The sequence below is a fragment of the Ptychodera flava genome, chromosome 1, assembly GCF_041260155.1.
Source record: "Ptychodera flava strain L36383 chromosome 1, AS_Pfla_20210202, whole genome shotgun sequence".
Lineage (NCBI taxonomy): Eukaryota > Metazoa > Hemichordata > Enteropneusta > Ptychoderidae > Ptychodera > Ptychodera flava.
In genome coordinates this window covers 34263425-34286443 of record NC_091928.1, presented here as the reverse complement: position 1 = coordinate 34286443, position 23019 = coordinate 34263425, and the positions used below count along the sequence as shown (strand labels likewise).

At 40.8% G+C, this 23019-nt stretch overlaps 1 protein-coding gene across 1 annotated transcript in view; it reads left to right on the top strand.

Moving 5' to 3' along the window:
• The first annotated feature begins 7116 nt into the window (after window positions 1-7116).
• LOC139135766 (uncharacterized) overlaps window positions 7117-23019 on the top strand; it is a 52232-nt gene continuing 36329 nt past the window's right edge. The window contains exon 1 of the mRNA XM_070703463.1: window positions 7117-7686. Within this exon, the coding sequence (XP_070559564.1) occupies window positions 7285-7686 (402 nt within the window). The 5' untranslated portion in view covers window positions 7117-7284. The remainder of the gene's footprint in view (window positions 7687-23019) is intronic.

Sequence of the window (23019 nt, the reverse complement as noted above, 5' to 3'; positions counted from 1 at the left end):
AAAACAAGAATAATGGGACTGTGCTATCTACGGTATGTGGTCGAAAGTTTTACTCTTATTGTACTGTCCTGATGCATGCCTGTCAGTGAGCTGTTTGCACAAGCTACCACATTTGCAAACACAATAATTCTGGTTGCAATGTTCCAGAGATAGTATGGCCACCATTACAGAAGTGCCACTCGCAATACACTGCAGTTGGCACCACCATTATGGACTACCATTCTTTGTCTGTGGCGGGTATGACATCATCAGTCTGTAGCAATACCACTTCTGTGGTATAGTGTTTGTGGTGTTCATTTCAGGGGTGTGTCATGGAATGTTTTACAGGACTTTGGACTTTCCAAAGTACAATTATATCATAGACCCTCGAGAAAAACGTTTTTCTTGAGGGTCTATGATTATATCTCCATCAAAGTGTATACAGTTCAAGTGAACAACAACAAAAGCCTGAAACATAAGATGCATTGCAATCATCTTGATTTTATTTATTTGGTACTGAGATTAACAGCATCATCACAAGATGATGTGACATTTTTTCTTTGAATAAAAAGTTCAAGTGTAAATACAGAAAATGAAATGGTTATGGTGGATTTGGTTAACATGTACAAAACTAGAATTACATGCCAGACCTTGAACCTGCAGCTGTGCTTGATTTTCACCGAGTAGCAATGCTGTCAGCTTCGCCCCTCATGGCACAAATGCACGATTGAGGTCTGGCATGGGAGACTAAGTATACACCCACATGCACAAACATGCATAGAAAATTAGTGTAATTCCTGCGTTTGTACACGTAGGTTGGTTTGTACCACCGTAATGTGTTATGATGGCCATTAACTGACCATGTAGATAGTACATTAGGCTTCAGTTTTATTCCTGAGTAGAGCCATTCTGTCAGGAAATGATGGATTAATAAAATTAAGCTTCTTTCTAGCGTAAGGGATCCAAATTCTTCATCGAAAACAACAGAATCTTATCAATCTTTGACCTTGAAAAGGTCATTGAGTTGCCTGCTACACATTAGTGGACAAATCTTTCTATCTATCCCGTTGGTGAATTTTTCCGTTCTGGAACCTAGATTTATCAGTGCCTCATATACGGTAGAGTTGCATTAAAAGTGCCCAAATGTTTGGTAAAAATGGTAAAAACTTCACCCATGAGAGAGTCAAGTTTTAGTAGTGGCTTTAATTTCCAAGCTCTGAGGGAAAATTGTTTCTGACAAAGGCAGCCTGTCTTTATCTAGAATACAAGTTTATTTGCACTTCACCTGAATTATTGCAAAACTCTCAAAAGATAAGGATTACCAAACCAATTATATGCTAAAAAATTAGTGAAACACGTAACTCTATGAAAAAGATAACTCTATGAAAAAGACTTTATCTTGATTTGCCATTAATGATAAAAGATATTTCCCGAAAACAAAATCAAGATTTCTCAACTTTGGAAAATGTACTTTTCTATCATTGTTCTTGTAACTTCTGTGGTTGCCATGTTTGCAATAGTTTCCACATGAAGGCATCGAAGGCATTTTCCATACTTTAGCTACTCAAAGTAAATAGTTTCAAGTACCATTAAAATGCATGTATATACATACAATAAAATACAGATTTAAAAAAACTGCATGTTATGGCATGCTGTCTGAGTTCCCTGCCCCCCTTTTCAAGTGCTTTGAACAATTTCAAGCTGAAGAATTAACTTCACTATCTCCGAAATCAGTTCAAATTGGTACAGTGCTTGGCCAGGACATATACATGGACTACACTATTTCTCCTCAAACAGGGGTGGACAATGGAACAGGAATTATCTCCACGGAATGCAGGCAGAACATGTCCTTTCCATCACTAGTGTATTTACAGGTAGAATCTAACGTGTCTTTCAAGTGGTCCTACACCTGGAAAACGGAAAAATGATTCAAGAAATAAATATTGCATGTATGTGATTTGAGAAACAGCACACTGATGCAGTAATTCATTAAAAGCACATCAAAGTGACTTGATACAGAGACCAGGATCATGTCCAGGGTTCTTCACCAGGAGATTTTGAGGGGTGTGATACCCCTCTGCTTTTCAAGCAATCTATTCACAAATTAATAACTACACAACAGAGAACAGTTTTGGGACAGAAGTATATGCAAGTTGTACACTTATCATAGTTGGCCACCAAGCTGTGGAGAACCCTGCTGCCATCAAACAATTTCTAAATATTTAACATGCACCAAATTTTCCGCACAACAATGGACTGTACTGTCAAGATTATGCTCTGAGTGTTGAACATTGTCAAAACAGAAGGAGATAATGATTGATATGATGCCAGTTGAGGGGGATTCACATGTGACAGTTATTGTTCATGGACGAGAAAATCGTACAGGTGGAAGAATGGCCAACCCAAATTGTGAATAGCAATTCACCCTGTACCAGTGTTACGCTAAAAATTTATACAACAATCTTTGCAACTTTTTAATAAAGCATGGAAACATTGGAAGTGGGCCTAACCAGGAGAATAACATGGTAGTATCCCTTTTCCTGCCAAGTCCATATTTCACCACCAGGTCAAGATGGTTAAAATTAATGAAACACAACGTATTCCATATGATGTATTTTAACATAATACTGTACATTTGAAGGCTGTTGAAAACATAATACTGTAAAGTTGATTTTTGTTTGACAAAAGATGCTATAACATACTTAAGCCAAGTGGGTGAAAATATGTCATGTTTTGGCTCAATACCGCTTTTTACTGACTTGGCTGATGGGGAAGTGATACAGTTATTACTGTCTGGCAGGAAAAGGGTTATTGTTTTATTGGCGTTTTTAGCTCCCATAGCCATATGTATATATGGCAATGGAAGCTATTCTTATAGGCTAGGGAAATGTCTGTATGTATGTATGTCTGTATGTCTGTACGTCTGTATGTCTGTATGTCTGTATGTCTGTATGTCTGTCCGTCAACATCAAAAACTCCAAAACCGCTGTACATTTCATCTTGATATTTGGTGTGTACATGGATGATGGGCTGTAGATGAGATTTTGTTCAAATGAAGTTGTCATTGCCAAAAATATGCAAATTAAGTGAAAAAATGTAAAAACAGTCAAAATTGAAAAAACTCAATAACCACTGAGCAGATTACATGAAAAATTAGCATGTAAGTACTTTGGGCTGACATGAAATGATTGTGCACATCTTGGGTCAGTATCTTGGACTTGCTATTTTTCATGAATTTTTTTGTAATTTTCTCCCATTTTTGGTCAAAAAATCTCCTGCTCTGAAACCACAAGTCCGATTGATTTGAAACTTGGTATGGAAGTGCATAGGAGTGACCTTTCCCAAATTTGGGCAAATCGTGGTGAAATTTGCATATTTTTAGTTTACACGTCCACAGACTCCCATGTATAAGGCAGATCTCCATAAACTCCCATGTGTAAGGCCACGAAAAATAAAAATTTAGTTTCTCATCGTATCATATTGCAAAAAGGATGCAGTGACACAATTTTAGTCCCCACAGATGAAGTCCAGTGAGCTTATAGATTGGGTCATGTCCGTCTGTTCGTCCATCCGTAAGTCCATCCGTTCACGCATATATCTCGGATATTTTGACAAAATGTCATGTGACCTTGATGACCTTTGATCTCAAATATACATATTTATCCATAACTCAGTAACCACAAGTGCTACAGCCTTCATGTATGGTATGATGGGACACCTTATGACGCAACATATTGTACCTCATTAATTATGTGCATATCTAATTTTGAGCGAGCCAATAGAGCTAGAGGTCTGATTTTTGGTATATAGGGATAACTTAGCAAAAGAATTTTTTTGACAAAATGTCACGTGACCTCGGTGACCTTTGACCTCAAATATACATATTTGTCCATAACTCAGTAACCACAAGTGCTACAGCCTTCATGTATGGTATGATGGGACACCTTATGACGCCACATATTGTACCTCATTAATTATGCACATATCTAATTTTGAGCGAGCCAATAGAGCTAGAGGTCTGATTTTTGGTATATAGGGATAACTTAGCAAAACAATTTTTTTGACTAAATGTCACGTGACCTCGGTGACCTTTGACCTCAAATATACATATTTGTCCATAACTCAGTAACCACAAGTGCTACAGCCTTCATGTATGGTATGATTGGACACCTTATGACGCCACATATCATACCTCATTAATTATGCGCATATCTAATTTTGAGCGAGCCAATAGAGCTAGAGGTCTGATTTTTGGTATGTAGGGATAACTTAGCAAAACAATTTTTTTGACAAAATGTCACGTGACCTCGGTGACCTTTGACCTCAAATATACATATTTTTCCATAACTCGGTAACCACAAGTGCTACACCCTTCATGTTTGGTATGATTGGACACCTTATGACGCCACATACTGTACCTTAATAATTATGCGCATATCTCATTCTGAGCGAGCCAATAGAGCTGGATGTCTGATTTTTGGTATATAGGGATAACTATAGGAGAGAAATTATTTGACCAAATGTCATGTGACTCGATGACCTTTTACCTAAAATATATGTTTATGTCAATAAATAAGTGTTATGTCCTTTGTATTTAGTAGGATGGGAGACCTTATGACAACACACGCTTACCTCATTAATTATGTACACATCTAATTCTGGGCAAGCGAATAGAGCTAGAGATCTGATTCTTTGGCATATAGGGATTATTAGCAATATAATTCTTTTTTTCAAAATGTCATGTGACTCTCGATGACCTTTGACCTTGATTATACATATATATGCATATTTCAGTAACCACAAGTTCTATACCCTCCAATTTTGATAGGATATTAGACCTTAAGATGTCACATCTTGTACCTCATTTATAATGCGCATATGTATTTCTTGGCTGGCCAATACTGCTAGAGGTCTGATCTTTTTTCCCGATTTAGAACCATAACTTAGACATGCCACATGTGTTTCGAATTGGGAACAACGACATAGACCTATGTGCCCATAGATCTCAACATATACACTCCAGTGATACTTCTTAATGACCATATTTTCCTGCCCCATCAAGACTAATACTCCTATTACAAGTGGGGACTATGTCATTGTAAATGACTTGTTGAGTTAATGGTTGTATCACAGTATTCGATATATCTCATTCTGTATTTTTTCCATTTTATATTCTGAATAATTACATTAAACATATTTCACTGTCTCCAGTACATTTCATTTAAGTATTTTCACTTCATGCACTTTATCCCTTTCACACATGTTCAAATATCTGACCAGAGAACAAACACTAAATAGTCCAGGATGGGAGCTACAGTGTCATTGACGCTATTTTTTTTTGTACCCATGGCATATCCAACAATGCATAATTGTTGCTTGATGGTCCAAGCTTTAAAGATTGTATGGCTGAGGATCTATATAAAAGTAGTGTGGTTTAATGCTTGACCTTTCAACTTGCTCCAATGCAGTAGAAATTTTGTATACAAAGCAGGCGTCAAGAAAGCCTTAGTTTGTCGAAGGTATGTGCACTGGTAAGATACTTACAGTTAGTCCCTAGCCCTGCGCACTGCGCTGTGTGTTCCCCGCCTTATACAGCCTCCCACCACTGCCCTGCTGACTCTCGTAGGAATGGCCCACTGGACCCTTGACCATATATTGCTGGTAAACTAACGGTTTGGACGTCACAAGAGCAAATTTTATTGCAGTCTCAGAGCGATTGAGTTATTCTGGTAGGCATAGAGTGAAATTTATTTGATTTCAGCTGAAAATAACTTGAAAGATTAGTTTTTCGTGCGTGGTCCCAATTGGGACCGTGTCTGCGGCGTTTTCCTATGAGAGTCAGCAGGGCTGTGGTGGGAGGCCATATAACATGCATGTACGGTACACCGGGAACACAGCATGGTATGCAGGGCTATGTCAGCCCCCTTCCTATCATTTTCTGTTTAGAAAGACTACCTAGCAAGGCAGTATTGTAACTGCACATCACTGTGCAATGCTACTGACTAGATATTTCTGAGGGTTGGTACAACAACTACGTGATTTTGGCATAAATATTGATCTTCATTCCCTGGATTCCTGGGTGCAGCTGGGTAATTTTTTAATTTTGCAATAATGAGAAAAATATTTAATTTTTATCAACAATATCCATAATCAGAAATTTATTAAGAGGGTCGATACACTAGGACTGTGTGAATTTCGCATAAATACTGATCGAATCATTTAGAATTGGAGTGCACTGAGTTGGGTAATTTTTGAAGTACAAGAGAAATATTAAATTTTTAAGAACAATAATCATAAATTTATTATTTCTGTTCACTGTTATGACGACTAATAACACCTTATGACCCTGTACCTTTGCACAGGTCGGAACCGAAGACCCCGCAGGGAACCTGATATTGTGCGTGCTTAATTATGTGTATCTTTTTTACCTTCATGCTTATACTTATAGGGATATGCTGGTAAGTTGCATGCTGAGTTTGCCAGAGTTGGCATAGACAGTATCGAGGCTGTACTGAACAAACAAACAAGGTCAAGAGGTGCAACAAGCCGTTCGTGCAACCTAAGTATGCGTATCAAGCAAGTCATTCGTAGACAACATCCAATGAACGAAAGAAAAAAAAGACCAAAGTGGTAGAAGGGGAACCGTATAGACATAGATATGCTGGCTGTTTACCTGTGCAACCGATGAGCAGCGCTGAAAGATTCGGTTCGGCTTATGTACACAGCACGGTGACTTTGTCGGTCGACCATAATAGCATGAGAATAACAATAGCCGTGCATTCGCAAAGAGTCGTTCAGCAAAGAGCTTTGAACATGACACTTGTTGGCTGTACAACCGATGACCAGCGCTGAAAAATTCGGTTCGGCTTATGTACATAGCACGATGACTTTGTCGGTCGACCATAATGAGACTAACGATAGCCGTGCATTCGCAAAGTGTCGTTCGGCAAAGAGCTTTGAACATGATACTGTACTTGTTTGCCATATGTATGTCTTATAGATTATGAATTGTATTGTTTCATTAATGCCCTCGTTTAATTGATAGCCATCGTGATGGGATTTATCAAATATGGTGAAATATATAGCTGTAAAGACCACGGCATGAGGCGTATCGTGCAGCTGCTAATGACACCATATGCAAACACAAACACAAGGGCGGAAGCGACACGCTCGTTGCAAGTCAAGCCGAAGCTGACCCTGCTGAAATCCCTTCTGCGAGAAACTTTACAGAACCACTTCGGAACAGTACTCGGAAGTCATCGCCTGACTTCCGCTCGTATTTTGGGGAACTTTTGCCACTTCGCCATGGAGTGTGTCTACTGTGGTAAAAAGTTTGAGAAGCGGCCGCGAGGTTATAGGAGGCATTTTTTAAATTCCAAACTTAGACGCTCAGAACTGTCCGTCCAAGATGCTGCGATAGACGTATTTGACCTTTCTTCACCAGTATCCCCAAGACCGGTAGAAGACAGAGCTCTCTGCAACATCTGCTATGGGTTATTGAATAAGATCTCTAACCGTAATAAGGAATTATCTCAGTTTAAAGACACTCTGGAGAAGAGAGCGGCCAAAGGCAATTATTTCGAAACTAGAAAGAGAAAACGTCCAACTCCAACCATGGAAGTTGGAAGCTCTCCCAACCTACATCCTCCAACGAAGTTGACCCGTAAGAAAGCAAGGAAGACGCGTGTAACCGAAACACGATTTGTGGTAAGTGTAATTTGTAGGCTGCATTCAAAAACACCTCTGAAAGGAGGGCGGGAGATTTCAGGGGCGACTTGAAAAAAATTACAACATGCTTGGAGGTGGGGGGGGGGTCTGAAACAAACTGACATTACAAAGGGGGGGGGGGGTGAGTTGAAAATTTATTGAATATAAAATTCCTTTTCAAATACCTTCTGGCTCTTTTATTTCTTTCATTTCTTTTTTTGTCGCCACCTGGGGTGCAAGTTTCAGGGTAATAATTGTACAATTTATTGATATCCAAGCAGCTACCAGCAGGCAAAAGATTTAGTTTGATTGTCATGATTTTTACTTACCCAACCTATGGTGTCCAATCCATGCCAAAATTACTACTTTGATTTTACAACACAACATGCCATTCCGAATTCTATTTTACAATTCAACATGCTATTTCACAACACATCATGCCATTCCAAATCCTATTTTACAACTCAACATGCTCTTCCCAATTTCATTTGACAACACATCATGCACTTCCAAATCCTATTTTACAACTCAACATGCTCTTGCCAATTTCATTTGACAACACATCATGCACTTACAAATCCTATTTTACAACTCAACATGCTCTTGCCAATTTCATTTGACAACACATCATGCACTTACAAATCCTATTTTACAACTCAACATGCTCTTGCCAATTTCATTTGACAACACATCATGCACTTACAAATCCTATTTTACAACTCAACATGCTCTTGCCAATTTCATTTGACAACACATCATGCACTTACAAATCCTATTTTACAACTCAACATGCTCTTGCCAATTTCATTTGACAACACATCATGCACTTACAAATCCTATTTCACAATTCAACATCCCATTCTAAAGCTAGCTCTGCGGAGCAGGGCAGTGTTACTGGCTATCGAACAAGATTCAAAATGGCGGACGCGAAATGGTCCCCTCGCACAGAGAGAGAAATGCGAACTTTGCACAAGTCTAAAAACGCAGCTTAGCACATTGTGTATCTAAACAAGATGAGCGTGCTCGAAAACTAGGATCGATCACGATTTTAAATTAAAAATTGGCTGTTTTTGGAAAAGAAACTGCGCGTTAAAATCAGCAGTTTTGTCTATTGTGCACCGTGGGAGGCTTTTCGTGTGCGCGGCTCATGTGAAAGACCGGGCAAGATTCACCCTCAATCATTAAAGTATCCGCTGACCTCCCTTCGAGCTCAGACATTATCTCCGTTCTGTGACGGAGCAGGTCGTACAATTTTCATAGTTCATTGCGCATGCTAAGTAGACATTGCCAATATAATCTACAAGATTTTTTCGCTTTACCTTGTAAAAGAACCTTGTTTTACGGGGTACCAGTCAACTCGCACTTTTTCCAACCCGCCCAGAACCAATTCGCCCGATTCCAACTCGCCCGATACCAACTCGCCCGATTCCAACTCGCCCGATGCCAACTCGCCCGATACCAACTCGCCCGATATTATTTTGCAATTTTATGAGTACCTGGTACGCTAGGTCTGCATGGCAGGGCTGTGTGTTTACCGGCGTTAGGCTATACGGAGGCCGTATAACGCCGGTAAACACACAGCCCTGCCATGCAGAGCTACTGGTACGCTTGCTGCGAATCGGTAGCCTTTGCCACTCGGGTAGCTTGGTCATTGGAGTGGAAGAACATATCAAAGAGTGGCAGGGCTCTTTTTCGCAGCAACTGGTACGTATAAAACGTTTTATTTCTAACAACAAATATTTCTAACATAGAGAACCACAGGTGCGGCTTGAAATATGTGCCAACACGGAAAACTTTTTATTTGCGAATTTCACGTTTTGCAAATCTCTTGAAAGAATAAATTTCGTTCGGCTTCTTTACGTCAGTGTTCTCCAAATGAAAATTAAAGGCGGACGGCTAATTAGCATATGTATTTGCATAATATTTGCATACAATTTACATATCACCAGGGCTATTCACAAGGCACTCCAGTGATGAGATATACTTCTGACATTCTCAATATTTTTCTCCATTCAGCAGTGATTAATGGCAAGCTATACAATTTATTTTTACATTAAATCCTGTCTATTTACTTTAAATAAATAATAAAACATCAAAGTGAAAAAAAACACATTGAACTAATACAAACAATACACAATTTAGTAAATATATTGCACAATACCAACATGAAAATTCAAAAGTAGGCCTACATGAGAAGTAATCAGTGTTCGAAATAATAGGTGGCAAATGGTGGCACGTTTTCATGTGACCCTCAGTTACTATATGTTTGTCTGTAGCCGGATTGGTAAAGCCATGAACGTCTTTTTTTTACGTACAAGACAAGTTGACACGGGACTGAATAATGCACTAAGTTACAATGCGGAGTCAGCGGAGCATGCCTGCAGAGAAACATCCGTTGACTTTAAAACTCAATTCATAATAAAGGGAGGCCCGAAAAAAATGATACCAAGTTTTCCAAGAGAAAGATTTGAAATTTCAACGACTCTTAGTTCGGCAAACGTACAAAACTTCGACAACTGCGCGGCGTAGGCTGCCATGCATGTTTGTGTGGAGCACGCTGGCGCTCTTGATCTCGATCACACGCGACCTTTGAACTATACAGTAGGCCTACAGAACCGTATGTACGGTACATAGCTGCTGTATTCGGATGATCACACGAATGATGATTTTAGCTCGTGCAGTTTCTTTTTACTTCATTTCATTGTGCCTTTGATATTTTAAAACGGTCACGGATTTTGAAACTTGATCAAACGCAACTGCTTCTCAAAGTCAATCGTCCATGCAAAGTACGAATGCGTGACAGGAAATGACACACATGGCTTCAACGTCATGTGGACGTACACGGATCTCAAAATGGCTAACTTTGCTCGGATACGCAACGACTTGAGCACGCGAAGTACCATACTTTTTTGCATCTGATATTTGTCTCAACCAATCGTACGATTTTAGCCAGATCTGATCGAAATCACTTTTCCTGACCTTCGGATCCTTACAAGTACGAGACATTGGCGGCAATGGCAGTTGACAATAGCATAGATGCTTTGACTGAGTGTCCGCTGGCAAAAATGCAACACCGAGCCTTCGAGTCGAGTGTACCGTGTCCGTTGTATGAAATGGACGGTGTCTGTACGGTACGGTCGGCAGCTTAACACATTTCAAGCTTTTTGAATTGAAATCTTAGCCAGTGTTCATCGGCACTACGGCCGTTTCACACTTGAAAAGCTTGCTGAAATAAGAGCGTGACAAAATCGCCGCTGAGAAACATAGGTCTTCAACAACATTTACTAAAGAGTATCGGCGCCGGCGGATATGAAACAGGATCGGGCGAAAAAAATAAAGGGTCGGGGCCTGGGGAGAACATTGAGGATTGCATGCAGTCGCAAAACAAACCGACAGATGTGTGAACGGTCCCTCTTTATTACACGACGTTGTCAGTTGCTGTCATTTTTATTCAATAGGCTTTCAGATATTGTTCGGACAACTGACTGTGAAAACAGTTTAGGCGACAGAAAACAAAGGTGGGCGGGCGAGATTAAAGGTGGGCGGCGACAAAAAGCAGCCGGGCGCACCGCCCGTCAAAAACCCTTGTGGAGAACACTGCTTTACGTATAGGGATAGTTACTGCGAACTGGCTCACTTCTTTAGGAACAGCAGGACCGTCTTTCACGAGTTACTGGCCTGGCATGACATGAAAATAGCTGGCCTCGGGCCATCGGGTTAGCGTACATGGAATCTACAAAACCCTATCTCAAAACAACGGGCGAGTTGGTATCGGGCGAGTTTGAATCGGGCGAGTTGGTTCTGGGCGGGTTGGAAAAAGTGCGAGTTGACTGTAATTCTGTTTTACTTTACCAACCCTTGGAAGCTGAGGAAAAACCCTGTCGCCAAATAGAAAACTTTCCCCTGAAAGGAATTTATTTAATTTCTACCTTAACCAAATACCTAATCAGTGATATTTTAAAAGTTGTACGTTACGGTCAAAAAGCAGAGAGGAAATTCTTCCGTACTGATTTCCTGCATTATTATTATTATTATTATTTTGTGGTTTCCAAAGCTTACATAAAACGAAAAAGACTAACATTTTGACAGGACAGGAAACGCCAGCTGAAAGCCATATAAAAGGTGTTGCTAAACACATATTTTCCGCTGCAAAAAGTTTTAATATTTTGTTAAAGCTCGGCAGACAGACACTTTATGAAGTTCACAAGCTTAATTTTCAATTTTGATAAGGGGGTCAAAATTATCTCAATGGCAATTAAGCAAATATTTACAACGAAAACATCACGAGATTTCTAAAAGTTAACAGTATTTGCCAATAGAGGTCAATTTCGCAATTTCCAAAGTTATTTTGTGAACACTTGTCAAGGAAGTGTTCGAAGATTAAAGAAAACTCCTCCACGGCTTTCATTTCATTCTCTCCATTGTACAACGTACATTGTGATGCAAATAGATACCAACTTTTCGATGCTGCTCGTCGAATTATGACATAAAAAAGTTGACACAAGAATACCTTGAAAAGATTACAGTAGCGTGTAGTTGTGACACGAAATTAGTTTGCAGCAATCTGTACTATCTGACCGCACCAGCTATGCGTGTAACAAAATTATTTAATTATCTCAGAACTGAGTAACCTGCACTATAGCGTTAAACTCCTATTTTGTTAAGAAACGACGAAATCATCTCAATTCCAAGCATTCTTCAATATGCTCACGGCTATCTATTGTCTTCAGTTTCACTTTGCTGCAATCTGCATAGCTGTGATATCGCAGCGGTACTTGTGGAGTGTATCGAACGCGCTCGGGTCATTGAGGTCATCGCAACTGTGGCGATGACCTCAATGACCCAAGCGCGTTCGATACACGCCATACCCCTGCGATATCACAGCTATACAATCTGCAATATCCGACAATCTATGACTCGGCTCCGAGTAAGCTTAACCTTCACTAACGTTTAAAACTCCGTCTAGGCTAAAAAAATTACCAATCCGTCTCAGTCTGCAGCATCCTCCAATACACTCAGGACTCTATGAAAGTCCACACATAAGAAAAGTCAATCACTTTGCAGCTATCTGCAAAGGTACAAAAATTATTAGTCTCAGCTCGGAGCAAACTGCACTGACGTTAAACTCCGTCAAGGATGAGAAATTACTGATCTATCTCAGGCCGTAGCATTCTCCAATACACTTAGGACTCTGGATCAAAGTCCACAGATATGAAAAGTCAATCACTTTGCAGCCATCTGCAATATCTGACAAGCTTTGTATAGTACAAAATAAAATAATGTCTCAGCTCAGAAGCAAACTGCACCAAGGTTAAAACTCCGACAATGAAAACAAATTTCAAATCGCAGTCTGTTGCATCTACGATACTCTCAAAACTGTATCTACAGTCCATACATACGAAAATTCAATAGTTTGAAGCCATCTGCAATATCTGACACGCTATGTATAGTACAGAAATTATAAAATGTCTCAGCTCGGAGCAAACCGCACCAAGGTAACAATCCCGACCATGTAAAGAAATTTCAAATCTATGTCAGTCCGTTGCATCAACAATAAACTCAGAACTCTATCAGTGACGTCTGGCGGTTCGCCTGCAATGAGTCGAGAGCCTGTGGGCAAAACCACTGGTTGCAACGCGGTTACTCAACCAAAAACAATCGTTTTTTTTTTCACCCAAAATTGTGATCGATCTCCTATTTTGAGCACGCTCAACTTGTCTAGATGCACGATGAGCTAAGCTGTGCTTTTGAACTTACACAAAGCCCACTTTCATCTCTCTATGCGATGGGACCATATCCGTATCAGATGCGCCATATAGTAAATCTCGGTCTTTCACGATAAGCCTCCCACGGAGCACAATAGACAAAACTGCTGATTTTAACGCGCAGTTTCTTTTCCAAAAACAGCCAATTTTTAATTTAAAATCGTGATCGATCCTAGTTTTCGAGCACGCTCATCTTGTTTAGATACACAATGTGCTAAGCTGCGTTTTTAGACTTGTGCAAAGTTCGCATTTCTCTCTTTGTGCGAGGGGACCATTTCGCGTCCGCCATTTTGAATCTTGTTCGATAGCCAGTAACACTGCCCTGCTCCGCAGAGCTAGCTTTAGAATGGGATGTTGAATTGTGAAATAGGATTTGTAAGTGCATGATGTGTTGTCAAATGAAATTGGCAAGAGCATGTTGAGTTGTAAAATAGGATTTGTAAGTGCATGATGTGTTGTCAAATGAAATTGGCAAGAGCATGTTGAGTTGTAAAATAGGATTTGTAAGTGCATGATGTGTTGTCAAATGAAATGGCAAGAGCATGTTGAGTTGTAAAATAGGATTTGTAAGTGCATGATGTGTTGTCAAATGAAATTGGCAAGAGCATGTTGAGTTGTAAAATAGGATTTGTAAGTGCATGATGTGTTGTCAAATGAAATTGGCAAGAGCATGTTGAGTTGTAAAATAGGATTTGTAAGTGCATGATGTGTTGTGAAATAGCATGTGAATTGTAAAATAGAATTCGGAATGGCATGTTGTGTTGTGAAATAGCATGTTGAATTGTAAAATAGAATTCGGAATGGCATGTTGTGTTGTAAAATCAAAGTAGTAATTTTGGCATGGATTGGACACCATACCCAACCCCTCTGTTGCGCAAAACTCACAGTCCTTCATAATGACAAAAAATTTCAACTTTTAGTCTTTCACAATTTGGGAGATAACTTATATTTGATAACATTCACTCATTGACAATACATTGGGTAAAGGTCAGTGCCAACCGTTCTTACGTTCATGTCGCCGCAGTATGTACATTTTTATTTTTTGACGACTTTGACAGAATACAAACTATTTACATGTAGAATAGTGCATAGTCAAACAATCTTTGAATAACAATTCTGGGAGATACAATGTATGTGTTATTCGTAGTTTCCACATAGCTTACAATATATAATGAATCAACATTTTTGGTGAAATTCTAAAATCAAAGTTTTTGCACACATGTGCACTTGTAACCACTGCTAAATCTAATCAAGTACCGGTACAATATGGTTTAGTAGTTTCCTCACAGACTACATTGTATAGTTGATCAACATATTTGGCAAAATTTCCAAATCAAATTTCTTGTGCACATACCGTATGCACATACTGTATGCACCTTCTTCTAATCAAGTACAATTATGTCAATTATTCAGGCTCCTTAATATATGCACAAATATTGCAAACTTTGTATTAGTCTGAAAAAAATATTCACAGTTTTGTCATAGACTCCTTTTACCGTGAAGTGGATCAACATTTTCTGCAAAATGTTTTAAACACATATTTACATGTAACCACCTTCTTCTAATCAAGTAACACAAGTACAGTTATGTCAATTATTCAGGGTCAATATATGCACAAATATTGCAAGTTTAAAATTAGGAAAAAATTATTCACAGTTTTGTCATCGACTCCCATGTATACCGTAATGGATAGATAACATTTTCAGCGAAATTTCAAAATTAAATTATTTGTAGACATGTGCACTCGTAAATACGCCATGCTAATCAAGTTCATTTATATCAGTTATCAAAACAGATGAACAGATATTGCCAGTTTTATATTGGAAAATACATGTTGATAGTTTTCTCATAGACTGCAAATTTTTTGTACACACATTCACTATTTACATGCCACTTCAAGCAAAGTAGATTTACATGAATTAGCACACACATATAAATCTAGATATAAGCTTGTTTTTACAGGAAAATTGTTAATAGTTTGCCTAGTAATATACCGGTAGTCCCATGTACTGGTATTATGATTTGATATATATATTTTTGGACGAAGCTCTATATCTGCCACATTTTGCCTTCCTTCGAGGGGGGGTGGGGGTGGAATTTCAAAATTATAGCAAGTCAGGACTTGGACACATTGTGAGTTTGTTGGAGGGGTATTTGAAGAAAATCTGAGAACTTTTTTTTTGCATCTCCCCTCCAGGGTGTTTGTGAATGCAGCCCTACTTTATATATTCACAGCTATATAGATTGTGTCGTCACTGTGTCACACCATAATAAATTACCCATAATGCTATTTGATTTATACGTACCAATGAAGGTGAGTTTTTAGCTCCGCTGTCATCGACGCAGAGCTTATCAACTAGGTTGATTTTCCGTCGTCGTCTGTCGTTGTCCGTCGTCCGTCAACAATTGCCTTCTCCTCTGAAACCGCAAGTCTGATTGCTTTGAAATTTTATATGCAGTTCACTTGGGCTGACCTCACTTAAAGTTTGTTCAAACCGTGGTGAAATTTGCATATTTGTATTTTTGGGGTATTTTTTGCTGTTTTTGGTAAAATAATCTTCTCCTGTGATACCGCTTGTCCTATTGCTTTGAAATTTGATGTGCAGTTTACTTAAGGTGGTTGGAAAGGCTAGAGCGTCAGTTATAAATTTCAACAAAACTATTAAAATATATAAGTAGTCAACATTCTCTGTGGAATAAAAAAAACTAGACATTTGGCCACAAAGGCATCGCAGAGTTATAGCCTGTTAAAACTTCTGAAAAACTGACCAAATAAGAAGAAGTTGGGGAGTCCTTAGTGTATTAACTATGGTAGAGGTCCCCTAGCTGTTAATAAAATGTTTGAAAAGGGAAAGTCATTATTTGCTGTTTTTCAGGAAAGTTTGACAAGGTGGTGCTGGCATTCAGAGTGAGTGACTGCTATTGTAAATGCATTTTTAGATTCTTTGAGTGTCAAAGAGGTGTCAAAAGTGAGATTAACCAAAAAAAACTGCTCTATGACTTCAAAAGAGGGGTGCAAATATGGCTTGTTTTCAACATTTTTGACAGAATAACAGTTTCCCTACATAATTGTATACCAATTTAATCCAACTTTGAAATGAGATATGGACATGAAATTTTTACAGCCTATTAACAAGGTTACAGATAAGATTTGTACGGCACAATTTTCCTGTATTTGAAGTACTTTTTGAAAAATCACATTTTGAAATTTGAAAGAATTTTTAATAATTTTTTGATATATAAACCCATGTAAAATCTTAAAAACAAATTTTATTTACAAATCCTGCCGTACAAATCTTACAATAAATAGTGTCAACATATTTATAACTAATTGGTAATATTGATACTATCCAATTATTATTAAATTCAAATATGTAAAAAAAATATGAAAAATTAAATTTTAATATTTACTGGTGTCATATTTCAAAATCATGGCTGCAAATATACAATTTCATATTCTTTGGAGAGAATATTAACTAAGGGAGTTATCCTGAAAATTTGAACTAAATATCTTGATTCTAACACTTGAAACTTGACATTAACTCTGAGAAAAGAATTTGTGCAAAAATAGCCTTTCCAACCACCTTAAAATGACTATAGTCAGATTTGTTAAAATCGTGGTGAAATTGCATATTTGTATTTTTAAGGCAATTTTTGTCTTTTTTGCATAAAAAAATCTTTAAAAATCTTCTTCAAAACTACCAGTCTGATAGCTTTGATATTTGGTAAATAATAATCCCTGGTCCCTAGGGATGATCTATTTCAGATTTGTTCAAAATGTGCAGAAATATGCAAATTTGCATTTTTAAGGCAATTTTTGCCATTTTTGGTCAAAAAATGTGTTTCTCAAAAAGTACTGGTCTGATATATTTGAAATTTGGTATACAGGTTTCTACAGATGAACTAAGTAATATATATTGAATTTCTGATGAAATCTGCAATTTTGTATTTTTGGGGCAATTTTTGTCATTTTTAGTCAAAAAATGTGTATTTCCAAAACTGCTCATCTGGTAGCTTTGCAAATTGGTATACAGATTCCTACAGATGAACTTAATGATATTTATGATGAAATCTCCAATTTTGTAATTTTGGGGCAATTTTTGCCATTTTGGTCAAAAATTGTGTTTCACAAAAAGTATTGGTCTGATAGCTTTGAAATTTCGTATACAGGTTTCTATAGATGAACTTAGTAGTATATATTGAATTTCTGATAAAATCTGTAATTTTGAACGTTTATTTCCAAAACTACTCATCTGATAGCTTTGAAATTTGCTATACAGATTTTTCTATAGATGAACTAAATGATATTTATTGAAATGATGATAAAATCTGCAAACTTGTATTTTAGGGGCAATTTTTCCATTTTTGGTCAAAATATGTGTTTCTCAAAAAGTACTGGTCTGATAGCTTTGAAATTCAATATGCAGGTTCCTACAGATTAACCCTTTTCCTGCCGAGCACCCCTGTCCGTTATCCTGCCAAGTCGGTCAAAACCGGCCCCCTTTTCCGTGTCTACAGAAGATAGGCTCTCCTGCACGCTTTCCTGCCAGGCATTTGGCGGGAAAATACCGCATTTTCGGGGTACGATTACCGACCATATACGTGTTAGACTTCAAAAATTTTTGCATGCCCGTATAGAGGGGCAACCGCTGATGAGGTTGTGTCCAGAAAATGACGAGGTCACGGGCGTTGTTTGCCCCGGGGGACGTGCACTTTTATGCCCTTTTCTAGCTTACTTTCGCGGAAGTAAAGCTCGTTCGCCGGCACGCACGGCCACACCGGGGAAACATCACCTCGCTCGTGGGTTAGTAGAAGACCCAGGGGTTAGTGCTATGGGTGCGGCAGCACCCTCAAACCTGTCCTGTTTCCCCTGGGTTGTGTCACTTGGCCACGTACTTTGAACGACTTGGAAGAGTCGCACAGTGCAGTCCACTTTGACGTAGTGTCAACGACATAGTTCCGCCATTGAAGGAAGGCGTGTACGTAGTTTGGCCAGTTCAGTGCACACTTAGCTCGTTAGTGTTACCGTTTCCTAACAGGTTAGTTGGCAGTTGTTTCTAAGGTGCAGTTTTGTACCACCTTAGCTCTGGACAGTGCAACTGCACCATGCACTAACCCAAACGACAGATGGTCGGTACAACGTCTACGTCGCACGAGCACAGCCTCCGTTGGGCTGTGCCCCTCCCACATGATACAACGCACGTTCATCCATTACTATAGCGTCCTTACGGATCTGCCAAAAACGAAAGTGGGGTAAAAAGAAAAGAAACGAAAATATGCGATCCATAGATAGTATTTTATTCGGAATAATTTACATTATGCCGAACAATAAATCTCGGAGTCTGTCTCGACGTCCGAGTGCATGGTCCGTGTTTCAAAAATTAAAAAGGGGGGTGGCAGATCCGTGTTACAAAAATAATAATCGGGGGAATTGTACAAAATAATCCGTCTAAACAAAACAAAACAAACGAAAATATGCGATCCATAGATATAATTTTATTCGGGAATAATTTACATTATGCCGAATAATAAATCTCAGAGTCTGTCTCGACGTCCGAGTGCATGGTCCGTGTTACAAAGATTACAATCGGGGGGATTGTACAAAATAATCCGTGTTTCAATTTACAATCAGCGGGATCGTAAAGCACAAACAAACGGCACAACCGTGCTCAAAATGTGATCATGGTCCGTGTTAATAATACAGTCAAGCCACTGTAAGGCGAAGCTATCCCCTGTCCGTTATTTACGTCGGGTTCTCTTGCTGATGGGTGTCGTCTGGGCTGTGTGAGTAGAGGTCTGCACGCCAACGCTCCTCTTACCTCGTAGCATCATGCGATGATGAAAAGCCGCAAAACACTCGCCCTCGTGAAGATGAACCCCGCACAGACTACATCCTTTGGACGTCTCAGACAGTCGTCCGCTCGCAGTGGTCTTACCCTCTCTGCTGCATACTTTACAGCATTTCTGCCGCCCCTCCAAACGGCTGACAACGTGCATCGGCTGATTTTGTGGATTTATGTACGAGGAAAGAGAAACGGTGGCCTCGACCTCTCTCACACTGGGCTGCGATCGCCCACAATAACCGCCAATGAGTTGTTTCCCGACACGCAGATGAAACATCTTATGGGTCAGCTTACTATCAGGGTGTACATGCTTGAAGCATATATATGCATTTACCAAGGCAACATCAATCAGGTAACATGCCAGATATGTCCACCATCTGTGATTCTTGCGCCCAGTGTGAAAGTACTTGCGCTTCTGGTTGGCTCGGTCGACACCTCCCATGTACCGGCGATAATTATACAGCGACAGAGGCACTTGTCGCTGCTCGTCTCCCTCCCCCACTGGCACGCACTCCAAGGGTGGATAGACCGTATTCAAGATCAGCACCTGAGCGTTACTATCCTGATAAGCAGTGATGTTAAGACGAGAGTCCGTTCTGGTCGTGGCTTTCATATCCCCAACAGACAGAGGAAGGCGCTTCCTCTTACCCGGCGGAATTAATTGAGGGGGCATGGTGCGACGATTACGGCGGTTAAAACTCCCGACCATGTAGATCCCGGTCTCCATCAGCTCTCTAGCAGTAACGACCGTGCTAAACAGGCTATCACAAAATAGGCTGTGATTATATCCACAAAATGGCTGGACCAGCTCCATCGTAATTCTTTTCACCACACCTCGCTCCTGCCGTCTCCCATCAGTCCGATCCCGAAATTTCACACCTAGGTACGGTGCAAAGTTGGCGATGTATGCAGTGGTGGAGTCGCATAGCTGCCATATCTTAAAACCGTCTCGGTCAGGCTTATGCGGTAATCTCTGCTTAAATTTAGAACGGCCCTTGAATCGCACCATGCCCTCGTCGATGGAGATCTCTCTACCCATCTTATAATTATTTACGCACCTGTCAACTATGGGCTCCATCCATGGATTGATTTTATAAAGGGGATCCTCCTGACACCGACGTCGGCGGCGTGCCTCATCAGGATCACGACGTGGATCGTTCTCTGGGTCTGCCAGATGAAAATATCGCATAAGCTGCTGAAAGCGACTGCGGGTAATCACAGTAGAAATACCCTGGTTTCTCAGAAATGGATCGCTAGACCAATAATCCTCCACTGATGATTTACGGTCGATACCCATACAGACTAAGACGCCAATGAACGCCTGCACCTCTCGGTAGTCAGCGTTACGCAGTATTTATCGATCTTTTTAGCGATATATCGCTGGTGGAATTTGGCGTATTTATTAGTCTCGTCCTTTGCCAATCTGATCAGTGTAGCTGGAATAAACTTAAAAAAGTAATCGATCTCATGGGAGTGGCTGGGCAAGGTGAAAGTCGGTCCTCTCTCATGGTCAAAATCGATCTCCTCAAATATATTAGCATCGGTAGTTTCCGACATACGCCAGACAGGAGGGGTGTCATCCTCCGCCAACACAGCAGCAACGTCATCATCGTCGTCAGAGCTTGCCTCACCTACATACTGCCTGTCATAAAAGTCATCGTCCTCTGCCGCATCCTCGTCAACCTCCGAGTCGGACTCAGCGGTGATATCACCATCGTCTGGGCGTCTGGGCCTGAACTCGCCCGTAGCGGCATCAAGGATCATATCTGGCTCAAAATCAGGTGGGCTATCCTGATAACGAACCCTCCGCACTATCTTTTTCGGCGGGGACATCGCAGCACACGTAACTATGGCAGGAGCGGGCTGGGCAGCCTCTGCTGATGACGAGGACTCAAGCTCTTTCGCACTGGGCACAGGAACCTCTCCTGACGCAGGATGAGGGCTCATGGTGCACGCAACAGGTGGTGTCTCTCCCGGAGCAGCCGGGGAAGAACCAATGGCATCAGCCGTCTCGTTACTAACTGTCTCACTAGCAGCAGCAGACGTAGTCTGTGCAGGTGAAGTATCTCCCACAAGAGCAGCAGATGTCTCTGCAGGTGAAGTAGTCTCTCCCGGAGCAGCCGGGTGAGAACCACTGGCAACCGGTGACCCACCATCATCATTGGTAGAACGATCAGTCTTACGTTTACGCTTACCACTGGGCTTTCAGCCGGAGATAGCTTCGCCTTACGGGCGCGTTTCTTGCCCGACTTCTTCGAACGTTTACTAGGGACATCACAACGATCGCTACCACTACCGCCCGGAGACTCTGCATCTTTGAGCTTCAGTCGTCTGCTCGCCTTCAGAAAACTTTTGCGGTCCGTCAAGCTCATGTCTGGAACAGTGTCGACAGACTAGCAGGTCCCACCCTTTTAAAGCCACAGGGAAACAAAGCCCTGGACATGATTGGACGCAGGGGTGTTAATATATGCAGCCACCTGTTATTATAATGAACCTACGGCAATCAGTCCACCAACCGGTGCTGACATTCCTACCCGTCATGTAAATTGCCTGTCCGTACCATTTGATATGCTAATAATACTCGTTTGCAATGCAAATCCCTCGAGCACTTAGCATACCATAGTCAATGTCATTAGCATCTCAACTTGACATTCCGTCCAGCTGGGTACGTGGCATGCGCACCTGCCACCCAAGGACGTTGGCCCAAGCCCATGCTCAGTACGGGTGGGAAACCCGTATCTTTAACCTCATGTCCCTTCTAAGTACGCCCGAGCAAGGCGTATTGTCATCCAAGTCGGTGACAAGCCAATCGCCCATTAAGCAGTAATGGACTGGCCGTCTCGTTCTTGTACGGCAACGAACAGTGCTCAGCGGCTTGTTTAGGTCATAACCGTTGCCTTCCGAGCGGCTTACCCAACTAAGGCGGTCAAAGATGAAGGATACCAAAATTGTCAACAGCTGTCTCAGCCTCATCCGTTGGGCAATCATGGCTCCTTCAAATAACATGGCCAGCACGTCTACGTCATCAGCGGTGATGACGACCCGTCATTGACGCCCGAGTGCGTAAAACTCGGAATATACCGACAGGTACCTCTACCTGAGTCGGTTATACCACGGTATAAACCAAACACAGGTCTGCCAACTCCCGTTAGACTCGGCCGTTAGCCGAACTTCACAGGGACAACATAGGCGTAACAAGTCGGTGAACAACGGTTCACGCACCTAACCGCAGCCGCCAAGTCAGTGAACAATGGGATCGAATTTCGAGGCCTTGTTCGTGAATGGCAAGGCTGAGGCGGTGTGTTTCGTTGCACGGCTTGAACGTCTAGAGCCAAGTGTAGCCGACAACGTCCGACATCTGACTGGGTAGTCTTTTCGAGAAGGTAACAAGTCGGTTAAAAGCGGTGGTTACCCTTCACAAATGTCGCTCAAGTCCGTTCGGATCAGTTCCATGTCAGGGACTAATCAACCCGAGTCCGTCAAATCCGTCCGCACTTCCCGTCAATCAGGACTAAGTCCGTGATTTTCGTCTCGCACCATTGGCAAAAATTGCACCGCCAGCTGAGGCGGTCTTAGGCGGTTGCCTTATAGATTAGCATTGCCGAGACGGTCAATTTCGGCCGCAATCTATGTAGTGGCTCAGAGCCAAGTTAGACCAAACTCCGCTAGGATACGTCACCGTGCTAACCTGCCAAGTACGCTACTCGTCCCCCCCAAAAAAAACC